The 15,310-nt window shown below is 42.2% G+C and overlaps 1 protein-coding gene across 4 annotated transcripts in view; it reads right to left on the minus strand.

Moving 5' to 3' along the window:
- The window catches only part of abat (4-aminobutyrate aminotransferase), a 210,519-nt gene that overhangs the window by 23,032 nt on the left and 172,177 nt on the right, over nucleotides 1-15,310 (minus strand). For all 4 annotated transcript variants that reach the window (XM_041205746.1, XM_041205748.1, XM_041205745.1 and 1 more), the window contains 3 exons: nucleotides 14,391-14,454; nucleotides 6,756-6,904; nucleotides 4,958-5,095 (listed from right to left, as the gene is read on the minus strand). In XM_041205746.1, the coding sequence (XP_041061680.1) occupies nucleotides 4,958-5,095; nucleotides 6,756-6,904; nucleotides 14,391-14,454 (351 nt within the window). The remainder of the gene's footprint in view (nucleotides 1-4,957; nucleotides 5,096-6,755; nucleotides 6,905-14,390; nucleotides 14,455-15,310) is intronic.

Raw genomic sequence — 15,310 nt, forward strand, 5'->3', positions numbered from 1 at the left:
GCCATGATCTTATTGAATGGCGGTGCAGGCTCAAGGGGCCAAGTGGCCTATTCCTGCTCCTAATTCGTAGTAAAACAAACGTAGTGAACCTGAAATTATATGGGGTGAGTTTCATCGCAGTTCTGCATGGGTTATTCACATTGATGATCTGGAAAGTTGAAAATATCTAAATTTTTAGGCTCATTTGCATATCTATTGGAGAATCCATTAGTGTAAATTTTGTGTATAAACGAGTAATGTGTGGACATGTTTAAAAATTGGATAGAAGCTTTTAAAAAGCTAATTCTGGCTGAAGATTCCAGCAAAAGGGTGGGGTGCAAATTGTTTGGATTACTCATTTGACTAATTGCACTGGATGATTTGGTGTTCTTTTGTCGTACCTTTCCAGAAAGTCTGACTCTACAACGTCTGACAGTAACAGTCAGGTGAAATAAGCCAAAGAGAAGTAGAAAAATCTGAGAAATACTGACCTAAAAGGTAAGTAGGTCTAAGACCTACGAAGCCCCTCAAGGATACTGCGCAAAGGAGAGACAAACTACTTGGGCTCCATGAGAGGAAACCTCAAACAAATGTCTTTGTGCCATGTGGAGGCAGGTGACAGGCAAGTCGTGAGTTTCAACTGTTAACTTTTTCACCCCATAGACTGCAGACTAGTGTTGCAAAAAGTTGAATGACCTGACCACGGCAAGCAAGGTAACATATCAGCCACTCTCCTGGGCACCAGCACAGTCATCACCCTCTAAAGTTAAGAGGTGCACAAATAACCCTTCACGCTATATTCATATTATTATGTAGCAGCCAGCTAATCCTTGAAGTTTGGCTCCATCCCCATGCTGGCACAGAATGGCACAGAAGGTCACCATAACAAGTGTAGCTCTGCCTCAAATAAAATGACCCAATCATCTTCTATTCAGCATATTGCCCATACTGCCCAATTTCTAAACCAAATTATTTAATAACCTGGGGGAGTGACAATGGGAACTCCTTGTACTCTGAACTGAAAACCATGTTTTTTTGAAGGTGCCCAGGTATATTTTTCCAATATTCCTTATGCAACTGAGAAACACCTCACGAATTATTGAGCTGCTTTATTTTACACACAGCAACAGAAATTACACAGCAACAGTTTTAAACAGACCTCACATCACCTAATTTTCACATCTCTCCTCAAATAATGAGAAAAGTATAATAAACCCTGCACTCTATCCCTTTTGTGAGTTGACTGATTTACTGGCTTTTGGTAATACCTTCTAGGCAACATCCAAGTGCAAAAAAGTGAATTTCTATGTATTAGTTTCCATCTCCTGGCCCAAACCTACAGCTCACAGGTTCTCTGTTTTTAAAATCCGAGTGCTTGCATATCCTTTCTTCATCCTTTACTTTCCCTGTGGTTCGACAGTTCCATGACAGCATATATTCAAGTCTGACATCGATAGACTTTTGGACAGAAAGGACATATAGGGATGTGGGGATAGGATAAGTGGAGTTGATATAGAAGCTTAGCATTAACTTACTGAATGGCATGGCAGGCTCAGAGGGCCCTATGGACTATGCTTGCCCCTATTCCTTATGTTCTTAAAGGGATTAATGACGCTTGAGGTTGTGAAAGACAGAATGTAAATGCAAGTCTTTTATTTCTTTATTTTAAAATCTAACCTTTTAACAATTAATTTAATGAATGCAGATAATCTGAAAAACCATTGGCTTTCCTCAGCTTATTGAAAGAAAAACAAACAGTGAGAGACTTTACAGGTTGTTAATCAGGGAAAGTACGAGGCTTTTATGAAAAACAAAGTTAAAGACTAAACTTGCTCTTCACACCATCAGAGGAACCTGATTTCAATTAAAAAAACCTTACATTTCATTAACAATTTACAGAATTAAAAATTATGTTGACTATAAAATTATTTTAGATCTGAAAATAATCAAAACTAATAATGCGCACAAGTGAAATAGTGGAGTGCATGGTATATTATCGGATGAGTAAATAAAAAGATTATAGCCCTGAGCAGTAGTCAAAATCTACAGAGCAAAGAATTTTCACCAATGGCAGATTCAGGTCCTGAAGGTCCTGGACTTGGGAAGGAGCCACAGTGTGTACATCGGAAGCTGGGTGAAATTTGGCATGGGAGCTGGTTCTGCAGGATCTCCATCCCTTTATACAAAGTATAAAAATTTCTTTTGTGTCCAGCCCTCCACCCATACTAATGTCAGAAGACCATCAGACTGGCAGGATGGCATCACCGGTCATGAATTTCTGCCATCTCTGCAGAGTGGTCCTCAATGTGGTGATAAACCAGCCATGGCTAACCAAGGAAGTTAAGGATAATATCAAATTAAAAGAAAAGACATACAATGTGGCAAAGGTTAGTGGTGGGCCAGAGGATTGGGAAAGTTTTAAAAACCAACAAAAGATGACCAAAAAAAAAAGAGGGAGAAAATAAACCTTAAGGGTAAACTAGCAAGTAATATAAAAATGGACAATAAGAGCTTCTTTAAATATATAAAAAGGAAGAGAGAGACCAAAGTCAACATAGGCCTCTTACAGAATGAGGCTTGGGAAATAATAATGGGGAGCCAGGAAATGGCAGAGGAGTTGAATAAATCCTTTCTTCAGCTTCACGGTAGAAGACACTAATAGCATTCCAAAAATACTAAATAATCAAGGGGCAAAAGAGGTGGAGAAAATAAATACAATAACTATCACTAGAAAAAGTACTAGTTATACTAATGGGGCTAAAGGCCAATAAGTACCCTGGACCTGATGGGTTGTATCCTAGGATATTAAAGAAGTAGCAACAGAGATAGTGGATGCACTGGTAGTAATCTTCCAAGAATCCTTAGATTCTGGAAATGTCCCAGAGGATTGGAAAACTGCCAATTTAACACCCTTATTCAAAAAGGGAGGGAGAGAAAAAAAACAGGTAACTATAGGCCAGTTAGCTTAACATCTGTCATTGGGAAAATGTTAGGAGAGTCTATTATAAAGGATGTAATAGCAGAGCATTTAGAATTACATAATCTAATCAAGCAGAGTCAGCATGGCTTCATGAAGGGGAAATCATGCCTGACAAGTTTATTAGAATACTTTGAGAAGGTAACTAGCAGGATAGAATAAAGGGGAAATAGTAGATATATTATATTTGGATTTCCAAAAGGCGTTCGATAAGGGACTGCACGTAAGGCTACTTAATGAGATAAGAGCCCATGGTGCTGGAGGTAATATATTAGCGTGGATAGAGGATTGGCTAACTAATAGGAGACAAAGAGTTGGGATAAGAGGGACATTTTCAGGTTGGCAACCTGTAACTAGTGGAGTGTCACAGGGATCAGTGCTGAGGCCTCAATTATTTATAATATATATTAACGACTTAGATGGGGGAAGTGAATGTTCTATCATCAAATTTGCGGATGATACAAAAATAGGTGGGAAGGCAAGTTGTGAGGATGACACAAGGAGTTTACAGAGGGATATAGACAGGTTAAATGAGTGGGCAAAAAAACAGCAGATGGAATATAATGTGGGAAAATGTGAAGTTATGCACTTTGGCAGGAAGAATAGAAGAGCTGAATATTATATAAATGGAGAAGGACTGCAGAAGGCTGCAGCACAGAGGGATTTGGGAGTCCTTGTGTATGAATCCCAAAAATACAAGTTCAACAGGTAATAGGGAAGGCCAATGGAATATTGACCTTTATTTCTAAGGGAATGGAGTATTAAAATAGGGAATTCTTGCTAAAACTATACAAGGCACTAGTTAGACCACAGCTAGAATACTGTGAGTAGTTTTGGTCCCCTTATCTAAGGAAAGATATACTGGCATTGGAGACAGTCCAGAGAAGGTTCACTAAGTTGATCCTGGGAATAGAGGGATTTTCTTATGAGGAGAGGCTGAGTAGATTGGGCCTGTACTCATTGGAGTTTAGATGAATGAGAGGCAACCTTATTGAAACATATAAGATTCTTAAGGGCATGACAGGGTAGATGCTGAGAGGTTGTTTCCCCTTGTGGGAGAGTCTAGGACCACAGGGCATTATCTCAGAGTAAGGGATCGCCCATCTAAAACAGAGATGAGGAGGAATTTTTTCTCTCAGAGGGTAGTTAATCTATGGAATTCTTTACCGCAGAGGGCAGTAGAGGCTGGGTGGTTAAGTATATTAAAGGCTGAGATAGACAGATTTTTAATCAGTAAGGTAATCAAGAGTTATGGGGAAAAGGCAGGAAAGTGGATTTGAGGATTATCTGATCAGCCATGATATCATTGAATGGCAGACGACTTGATGGGCCTACTTCTGCTCCTATGTCTTATAGTGTTATAATCTGTTCTTTCAAATGAAATTTTATCATCAGATATCCTGAGTTTTGCTGAAAAAAGAGACATGTCGAAGTTTTTCAGTCAGCTAACTCATTCCTCAGGGCAATGCCTTGACCAATCAGTCAGGCTGCCTGGCTTAGATTTCAAACAATTCTTGGCAGTTAACTGTCAGTCACCATCAGTGGTGCATTCTCCATGGCAACACCACTTGCCAACCAATCAATGCTCTTTTCAAATACAGTATAAATTGCTGTTTTCCCTTTATATTGGTATTCTTGAGAGTGTCCTGATGAGTGCAAGATGAAAAGCTTAGACATCTCTTTTTTTCAGCAATACTGTACTACCAAACGACTATTTATATCCTGAGTTCTCTGACCAGACTGGTCCATCACATAGGCAGAGCAGATAATTGTTGCTCTCAGATATTTTGCCCTGTCCACATTCCAATGACATTGTTCTCAGCATTTGGGATGTAGCCAGGGCAGGATAAAATGGGTAGCCAGAAGTCATGCCCTTGCCTTGCCCTTATTCCAGCTAGAGAATCGGGTTCAAGCCATGTTATTTCAGGCATGAATGCCCAGAACACACCAATCAGTTCCATTTCTGTCTTACAGGAGGATAGTGCAATAAATGGCAGTTACCTTTTTGGCAATGTTTCGCAGTTTTTTGAAAAAGTCATCTGATGCATGGTTGTCTCCTCCCTCAGATTGGATTGGCTCAATGATAATTGCAGCCACGTTTCTTCCCTTCTTTCTAAACTTTACTATCAAGTCTTCCACCTGAGAGCGGGTAAGAGTACAAATTGCTTTAAAAAAAAAATCACTCTTGCAAGTATTATATTCTTGATTCATTGACAAACCACAAGTTGAGCAACCCAATTGGTGAAATTACTTTCACTTCACTACGTTCATATACTATCTTTTGTATCAATATTAAAGAAATAAGTATTTCAGGTGCAGGCTATGATACCAAGCAATTGCTCCTGTTAGAGTGGTTACTGGGCATTCTGTTGTTCAGGTTTGATAATATAGTTCCATACTCAAGGCTACTTCTGTAACTCACAAGAATAACAGTTGACCAATCATAACCCAAAGCTTCAGTCCTTATCAGCCTTGTCAACAAATTTATCAACAAACACTTTAACCAGTTTTATGCAGACTGTGGCTTATCCAGTAAAGGTCAGTACATGTGTAATCCATTCTTACCAATGGCAGATATTCAACCAATTCCTACATGTTTACTTTTTGTTGATTCTGAGCAGAATCAACTAAACCAGCGCAATACCGAAGCCTCCTATCCTGATCACACTGTCAAGCTCCAAACCCTGAGCCCACAATGAGCAAACTCTTGTTCTATGTTACATACCTAGATTGCCTGCCCAGTTATTGCTGACCGATAAATATGACAGTGTGCCCACCTGGGCCCTTTGAATATTTTAATTTAGGCCCTAACATCTATTCAGGTAACTGGATGCAGCATGTGCTTCCTTTGTTGGTTTATGTGAAAGCAGAACACCACTGATGAGAAGGAAGGATTTTTTTCAAGTTACATTTATGTGGGGCAAGAAGGCATAGGTGTGTTCCTTCTAGCCCCACAATGGCTGCCAGCCCAGGCTCACCCTTCACCAAAACCCACACATGTCATTCACTGCCCTCAAATGTAAGCACAAAAAGATCATATGAAATAGGAGCTTGAGTAGGCCATTTGGCTATTGAGCCTGCTCTGCCATTCAATAAGGTTGTGGCTGATAAGATTATGGCCTTAACTCCATTTGCTTGCATGTTCTCGATAACCCTTGATTCCCTTGTAGATTACATTTCTGTTTAACTCAATCTTGAATATATTCAATGACCCAATCTGTCCTGCTCTCTGGGGTTGAAAATTCCAAAGATTAATGACCGTCTGAGAAAATAAATTTTTTCTCATCTCCACCTTAAATGAGAGACCCTTTACTTTGAAACTGTGCCCCCTAGTTCTAGATTCGCCCACCAAGGGAAACATCCTCTCAGCATCTACTCTGTCATGTCAAGCCCCTTCAGAATCTTATATGTTTCAATAAGATGCATAGGAACATACAAATTAGGAGCAGGAGTAGGCCATTTGACTCCTCAAGCCTGCTGCATCATTCAATATGATCATGGCTGATCTGATTGTGGCCTCAACTCCACATTCCACCTACCACTGATAGCCCTTGACTCCCTTATTAGTTGTGAATCTATCTAACTCTGCCTTAAAAATACTCATTGATCTCTGGGAAAGAGAGTTCCAAAGATTCACAACCCTCTTGGAGAAAATATTTCTTCTCTCCTCCGTCTTAAATGGGAGACACCTTATTTTTAAACTTTTTTATTTAAAAAAAAACTAAACTCAGGGCAAGGGAAGTAATTAAAAAGTAACTATTAATGACAAACGCCAAATAGTTTGAAGACTGAAACCTACCTCCTCCAAGCACCTTTCTTCTTCCTGTGCGTTCTCCCTCACAAACTCTTCCAGAGGATATTTCAGTGTTGGAAATGGAGCTGTGGGCCAGTTAAAGGCTGGGATGTCCACTTTGTGGACAGGCTTAGAATGGGTTGCTGTCAAGCAGCCTGCAGGCATATGAAAGAAAATCAAATCTGAGACAGAGCACACCAAAATTTTGGTAGTTAAGTAAAGTAATTTATACAAAATTAGGTAATTGTACAAATGTTGCAAATTAGAAGAAACGTACACCACCGATATTTAATTTGCACAGTTATGCTCAACATAACAGAACGTTCAGATTTTGAAAATCAGTCACCTCTTTAAGGTTGGATATTGTTCAGTGCTTAGAATGGGCCCATAGGTTAGTTGGGGGAAAAACATTCAAACTTTAAGAAAAAAACAAAAAAACTGCGGATGCTGGAAATCCAAAACAAAAACAGAATTACCTGGAAAAACTCAGCAGGTCTGGCAGCATCGGCGGAGAAGAAAAGAGTTGACGTTTCGAGTCCTCATGACCCTTCGACAGAACTTGAGTTCGAGTCCAGGAAAGAGCTGAAATATAAGCTGGTTTAAGGTGTGTGTGTGGGGGGCGGAGAGATAGAGAGACAGAGAGGTGGAGGGGGTTGGTGTGGTTGTAGCGACAAACAAGCAAGCAGTGATAGAAGCAGATCATCAAAAGATGTCAACAACAATAGTACAATAGAACACATAGGTGTTAAAGTTAAAGTTGGTGATATTATCTAAACGAATGTGCTAATTAAGAATGGATGGTAGGGCACTCAAGGTATAGCTCTAGTGGGTTTTTTATTTTATATAATGGAAATAGGTGGGAAAAGGAAAATCTTTATAATTTATTGGGAAAAAAAAAAGGGGGGAAACAGAAAGGGGGTGGGGATGGGGGAGGGGACTCACGACCTAAAGTTGTTGAATTCAATATTCAGTCCGGAAGGCTGTAAAGTCCCTAGTCGGAAGATGAGGTGTTGTTCCTCCAGTTTGCGTTGGGCTTCACTGGAACAATGCAGCAAGCCAAGGACAGACATGTGGGTAAGAGAGCAGGGTGGAGTGTTAAAATGGCAAGCGACAGGGAGGTTTGGGTCATTCTTGCGGACAGACCGCAGGTGTTCTGCAAAGCGGTCGCCCAGTTTACGTTTGGTCTCTCCAATGTCGAGGAGACCACATTGGGAGCAACGAATGCAGTAGACTAAGTTGGGGGAAATGCAAGTGAAATGCTGCTTCACTTGAAAGGAGTGTTTGGGTCCTTGGACGGTGAGGAGAGAGGAAGTGAAGGGGCAGGTGTTGCATCTTTTGCGTGGGCAAGGGGTTGTGCCATAGGAGGGGGTTGAGGAGTAGGGGGTGATGGAGGAGTGGACCAGGGTGTCCCGGAGGGAGCGATCCCTACGGAATGCCGATAAGGGGGGTGAAGGGAAGATGTGTTTGGTAGTGGCATCATGCTGGAGTTGGCGGAAATGGCGGAGGATGATCCTTTGAATGCGGAGGCTGGTGGGGTGATAAGTGAGGACAAGGGGGACCCTATCATGTTTCTGGGAGGGAGGAGAAGGAGTGAGGGTGGATGCGCGGGAGATGGGCCGGACACGGTTGAGGGCCCTGTCAACGACCGTGGGTGGAAAACCTCGGTTAAGGAAGAAGGAGGACATGTCAGAGGAACTGTTTTTGAATGTAGCATCATCGGAACAGATGCGACAGAGGCGAAGGAACTGAGAGAATGGGATGGAGTCCTTACAGGAAGTGGGGTGTGAGGAGCTGTAGTCGAGATAGCTGTGGGTGTCGGTGGGTTTGTAATGGATATTGGTGGACAGTCTATCACCAGAGATTGAGACAGAGAGGTCAAGGAAGGGAAGGGAAGTGTCAGAGATGGACCACGTGAAAATGATGGAGGGGTGGAGATTGGAAGCAAAATTAATAAATTTTTCCAAGTCCTGACGAGAGCATGAAGCAGCACCAAAGTAATCATCGATGTACCGGAGAAAGAGTTGTGGAAGGGGGCCGGAGTAGGACTGCAACAAGGAATGTTCCACATACCCCATAAAGAGACAGGCATGTCGCTACAACCACACCAACCCCCTCCACCTCTCTGTCTCTCTATCTCTCCGCCCCCCACACACACACCTTAAACCAGCTTATATTTCAGCTCTTTCCTGGACTCGAACTCAAGTTCTGTCGAAGGGTCATGAGGACTCGAAACGTCAACTCTTTTCTTCTCCGCCGATGCTGCCAGACCTGCTGAGTTTTTCCAGGTAATTCTGTTTTTATTCAAACTTTAAACATGCTCAAATCCAGTTTGTTACAAATTCTTCAACACATCAGAATTATTTACTTAACTTAAAGTCTTCCTGAGTACATTTTCCAAGAACATACCTTAATACGCAGTGCTAAACATGTAATATAATTCTTAGCTTTGTTGAATTTACATTTTTGTGTCTTGTTAACACAAAGTAATTATTTTGTTCAAACCAAATTTTAAAAACGGTGTTCTTTAGCCACTTGAGGAATGAATGTAATTTTCTTTTAAAGCTATCAAAGAATGAATATGAAAATAGTCTGTTTGTAGACTGCTATGATGTGTAATCTGATTATACTGTGTGCCTACATCAAATCTAATAATTCATCACAATTTTTTTTATACTCCGGAAAAGCATTTTTCTGGGAAAAGGATAGAAAATGATTTTTGAAGTTGAAGCAAAGCTTCTTGTGTACATTGCAGAAATGGTCAGAGGCAAGCAGTGAGAAATACCTGCTTCTATAAAACTGTATGCTTAAGGAGTGAGAGACTGAAGTAAAACTGAATAGGGTGATAGAAACAAAAATACACTGGGCTGAATTTCCCCCCCTCCCCATCGGTGGGGTTGTGCAGGAGTGGGCTGAAGCGAGTGCGAACCCGATCGGCACCCCCGATCGGGTCCGCGCCGCCATTTTACATGGGCCAGCCAATTAAGGCCCGCCAAGCATGACGCTCGTCTGGAAGTGCTGAGTGCTCCCTGTGCGGGTGGGCGGCGGGGGGGTGGGGATTCCCTGAGTCTGGGCCTGTGCTCTTTCATGTATGCGTGTGTAAGAGTGCAGGAATCTCCCTGAGGCACCTTTTAAACATTTGAATAAAGTAATCAAAAACTTTTAAAACATGTCCCCTCATATGACAGTGTATATCACACCATAGAATCATATAATGGCTACAGCATAGAGGGAAGCCACTTGGCCCATCATGCCTGTGCTGGCTCTTTGCAAGAGGAGCTTCACTAGTTTCATTAATACATCCTTTTCTGTAGCTCTGTAATTTTTTTCTCTTCAGGTACTTGCTAATTCTCTATTGAAAGTCACAACTGAATCAGCTTCCACCACAATCTCAGATTCCAGATCCTAACTACTCACTGCATAAAAATATTTTTCCTCATGTCGCTGTTGGTTTTTTTTGCCATTTGACTTAATTTTTAAAATTCATATACGGGATTTGGGCATCGTTAGCTAGGCCAGCATTTATTGCCTATCCCTAGCTGCCCTTGAGAAGGTGGTGGTGAGCTGCCTTCTTGAACCTCTGCAGTTCCTGTGGTGTAGATACACCCAGTGCTGTTAGGGACGGAGTTCCAGGATTTTCACCCGGAGGCTGTGAAGGAATGGGGATGTATTTCCAAGTCAGGATGGTGAGTGCCTTGGAGGGGAACTTCCAGGTGGTGGTGCACCATCTATCTGCTGCCCTTATCCTTCAGTGGCTGTGGGTTTGGAAGGTGCTGCCAAGGAGCCTTGATGAGTTTCTGCAGTGCATCTTGTAGATGGTACACACTGCTGCCACTGTTCATCAGTGGTGGAGAGAGTGAAAGTTTGTGGATGTGGTGTCAATCAAGTGGGCTGCTTTGTCCTGGATGGTGTCAAGTTTCTTGAGTGCACTCATCCAGGCAAACGGAGAGTATTCCATCACACTCCTGACTTGTGCCTTGTAGATGGTGGACAGGCTTTGGGGAGTCAGGAGGTGAGTTACTCACCGCAGGATTCCTAGCCTTTGGCCCAGTCTTGTAGCCACAGAATTTATATGGCTGGTCCAGTTCAATTTCAGGTCAATGGTAACCCCCTGGATGTTGATAGTGGGGGATTCAGTGATGATAATGCCATTGATCATCAAGAGGCGATGATTAGATTCTCTCTTATTGGAGATCATTATTGCCTGGCACTTGTGTGGCGTGCAAGGTTCTTGCCACTTGTCAGCCCAAGCCTGGATATTGTCCAGGTCTTTCTGCATTTGGACATGGACTGGACTGCTTCAGTATCTGAGGAGTTGTGAATGGTGCTGAACATTGTGCAATCATCAACGAACATCCCTAGTTCTGACCTTATGATAATGGGAAGGTCATTGATGAAGCAGCTGAAGATGTTTTGGCCTAGGACACTACCCTGAGGAACTCCTGCAGTGATGTCCTGGAACTGAGATGATTGACATCCAACAACCGCAACCACCTTCCTTTGTGCTAGGTATGATTCCAGCCAATGGAGAGTTTTCTTCCCGATTCTCATTGACTTCAGTTTTGCTAGGGATCCTTGATGCCAGACTCGGTCAAGTGTGGCCTTGATGTCAAGGGCAGTCACCCTCATCTCACCGCTGGAGTCCAGCTCTTTTGTCCATGTTTGAACCAAGAACGTAATGCGGTCAGGAGCTGAGTAACTCTGGCGGAACCCAAACTGAGTGCCAGTGAGCAGGTTATTGCTAAGCAAGTGCCGCTTGATAGCTCTGTTGATGATCCCTTCTATCACTTTACTGATGATGAAGTGTAGAATGATGGGGCGGTAATTGGCCAGGTTGGATTTGTCCTCTGGCTCTCGGCCCTTTTGCCAATGAGGTCAATTTCTTCCCATCTACTCTGTCTAGGCCCCACATGATTTTGAATACATCTATCAGATCTTGCAATTTTTTTTTCTCCAGGAGATCAACCCTAGCTTCTCCAATCTATCTATGTAACTGCAGTCCCTTATCCCTGGAACCATTCTTATAAATCTTTTCTGCACCCTCTCTCCTCTGCACCCTCTCTAAAGCCTTCTAATCTGTACTGAAGTGTGGTGCCCAGAATTGGACACAATACTTCAGTTGAAGCTGAACCAATGTTTTATAAAGGCCCATCATACATTGCTTACTTTTGTACTCCATGCCCTTATTTATAGTGCCCAGGATCCTAACTGCCTTTTTAAGGACTTTCTCAAGCTGCCCTGTCATCTTCAATCATTTGTGCGCATATAGGTCTCCCTGTTCCTGCACTCTTTATTCTATATTGCCCCTCATCATTCTTCCTATCAAAACTTATCACTTTACACTTCTCTACATTAAATTTAATCTGCCATGTGTCTGCCCATTCCACCAGCCTGTCTATGTCCTCTTGAAATCTATCACTATCCTCCTCAAAGTTCACAATACTTCCAAGTTTTGTGTCATCTGCAAACTTTGAAATTGTGCCCAAGTCAAGTACATTAATATATACCATGAAAAGCAGTGGTCCTAGTACCCCACTTTTTTTTATCTTCCAGTCGTAAAAACAATTTTTCATCACTACTCTCTCTTTTCACCACAATCTCTCTTTCACCATCCAGGGAGCTCTGGCTTTGATTGTCCTACATTCCCCCTTGTGTCAATGTACCTTGACTGTACCTGAACCATGTCCTCTTTAAATGTGGCCCATTGTTTTGTAATAGTTTTGCCTACCAAACTGAAAGTGGCCCTCCTCCATTTAAGTATTTTCACTCTAGATTGCTCTCTGTCCTTTTCCATTGCTAACCTAAACCTTATGATATATGATCATTGATCCTTAGATGTTCCCCCGCTGACATTTGATCTTCTTGATCCACCAGATTTCCCAGAACCAGATCCAGCAATGCCTCCTTCCCCATTGGGCTGGAAACATACTGACCGAGAAAATTTTCCTGAAACTAATTCAGAAATTCTTCCCCCTCTCTGCCCTTTACACTATTACTATCCAAGTCAACATTAGGATAAAAGTTCCCCATCTCTCTGTAATTTCCTTGCAAATTTGCTCTATATCTTTCTCACTAATTGGTGGCCTATAGAATACACCCAATATAAAGATACCGCAACTATTTCCTAACTCTAACTAAACATATCCTGTCATTGATCCCTCCATCTCTCTCCAGCACTGTAATATTCTCCTTAATTCATATTGCCATACCCGCCTCCTTTCTAGCATTCTCTATCTTTCCTGAACACTGTGGGCTGGATTTTTGCTGAGTTGTGGAAACTTCACGGGCCTTTAAAGATGGCAGTTGGGACCTGGATTTGAAAGTCCCACTTTCATTTCCAGCCTGAAACCAAGCGCAAATCAAAAATCTGTTGGTCCTTTAAAAATTAATTGAGAGTTGAAAAAGACTTGATTTTGGTAAGGGCCTTAATCTGCAGTGTGGGAGTTATGAATCGATGGGGTAGACACTCTTGAAGGATGGAGAAGGTTTGTATATCTGTCATGATCTGAAGTTTTTTAAAATCCTCTGCTCTTTAAACTTTGAAAAAAAAACAGGCTACAGCTGTCAGTGAGTTTAAAAAACCCTCTGCTGGCTGCTTTGACAGATATAGGTTAGAAAAAAGTAGCATCTGTACATGCATTTTTAATAGAGCTCTATGTTGACCTTTCCCCAAGGGCTTTCCTCATTATTAACGCTTGGCTGACTTTCAAAAGCTTCAATTGTCTCAGCAGGGGGTTCTGAGTTCGCAGTTTGTTGATAGCTTAAAGAGGTTATTAAAGGATTAGCTGTCTTTGATGTAATTAGTGAAACAGATTTTATTTTGTTTTTACAAGAGATTAATCACTTGAGACTTACAAACTTTGAATGGGTTTTGTGAATGGGATTTTTTTCACTATCAGTATGTAGGAGTAAGAACTGTATTAGATTGACAGAAGTTTATTTTTTCATCTCCACAGTACTCCTGAGGTCTTCCCATGGTGGTTACTGTGTGAGTGGCTATGGAGGTGGCATGGAGGGTATAAGCAGCCATGGGAGTGGTTGTGAGGCATGATTTGGCATAGAGGCCATGTGGGTTGTGGGGGGAGTGATAAGCCACTGTGAAGCATGAGGGCTAGAGGACCTAACACCTTCTAAAACAATTGGAACAAAGTCCCAGAGAACCAAGGCGGGCCTTCTAACCAGGCTGCCTTGGCACTTGCCCTTCCCAGTTTGCTTCTGGGGTTGGCAGCCCCCACTCTATCCTGCAGCTGCCCCACCCCCCCAGAAGCAAAGATTGTGCACACTTGGGAACTTTACCGAGGTGAAATTTACCCACTCGAGCTACCTGCCACGGTATGCAAAATCTGGCCCCTTGTACCTGGGAATATTTAGTAACCAGCCCTTTTGAGCCAGGTATCTGATATCACCACGACATCATTTTCCCACCTGGCTATCTGCACCTGTGGTTCTTACTTACTATGCTTTGTGCATTTGCATAAATGCACTGCAAACCTAACTTAGACAATGGCAAATTTTACTTTGGGGAATTGGAAACAGATATGACTGCACAATACATTAAATTCTATATTGATTGTGTGATCATTCAATCTATTTTCTTTGTTTAATTACATACATTAACTTAAAAATGAACAGCATTTTCCTTACCGAAAGTTCTTCCATGAAAACCACCCATGAAGGATAGAATAGTTATGTCTGGGCTACCAGGTGCCTGAAGAAAGAAGCAGTGAGATTATAGCCACCAGGTGACACTGTTTCCTAATGAATCCTAAATGGTCTTGTTTTTGGATCCTTACCTAAACATTTTTTGGTTCTCTACATCCCAGTGGCATTCGCAATTCCATAACTGAACTAAAGGAATGGAACTTGTTCACAAGCTGCTATGAATGACTCACTGAGGGGCAGCAGAGTGTCCATGGTAATCCTCTGATTATACCTTGTGAGTTGGCCAGTATAGCCCTGCTGGATATAGGGAGTGAACACTCTGAGCAATGCTTCCCCTAAGTGGGGAAACCTTCCCTGGTGGGGAAACTATTGGAAGCAATTCTGAGGGACAGAATTACACTTGGAGGGGCAGGGATTAATCAAGGATAGTCAGCATGGTTTTGTTAAGGGGAGGTCATGTCTGACCAATTTGATTGAATTTTTTGAAGAGGTGACCAGGTGTGTGGTGAGGGCAATGCATTTGACATAGTCTACTTGGACTTCAGCAAGGCTTTTGATAAGGTCCCGCATGGGAGACTGATAACGAAGGTAAGAGCCCATGGGATCCAAGGCAATTTGGCAAATTGGATCCAGAATTGGCTGAGTGGCAGGAAGCAGAGGATGATGGTCGAGGAGTGTTTTTGTGACTGAATGCCTGTGTCCAGTGGGGTTCCATAGGGATCGGTGTTGGGTCCCTTGCTGTTTGTGGTATATATAAATGATGAAAGTAGGAGGGTTAATCAGTAAGTTCGCGGATAACATGGAAATTGGTGGGGTGGTAAATAGTGGGGAGGATAGCCTTAGGTTACAGGAGGATATGGACGGGCTGGTCAGATGGGCTGATCAGTGGCAAATGGAATTTA

The sequence above is a fragment of the Carcharodon carcharias genome, chromosome 15 (assembly GCF_017639515.1).
Source record: "Carcharodon carcharias isolate sCarCar2 chromosome 15, sCarCar2.pri, whole genome shotgun sequence".
Classification (NCBI taxonomy): domain Eukaryota; kingdom Metazoa; phylum Chordata; class Chondrichthyes; order Lamniformes; family Lamnidae; genus Carcharodon; species Carcharodon carcharias.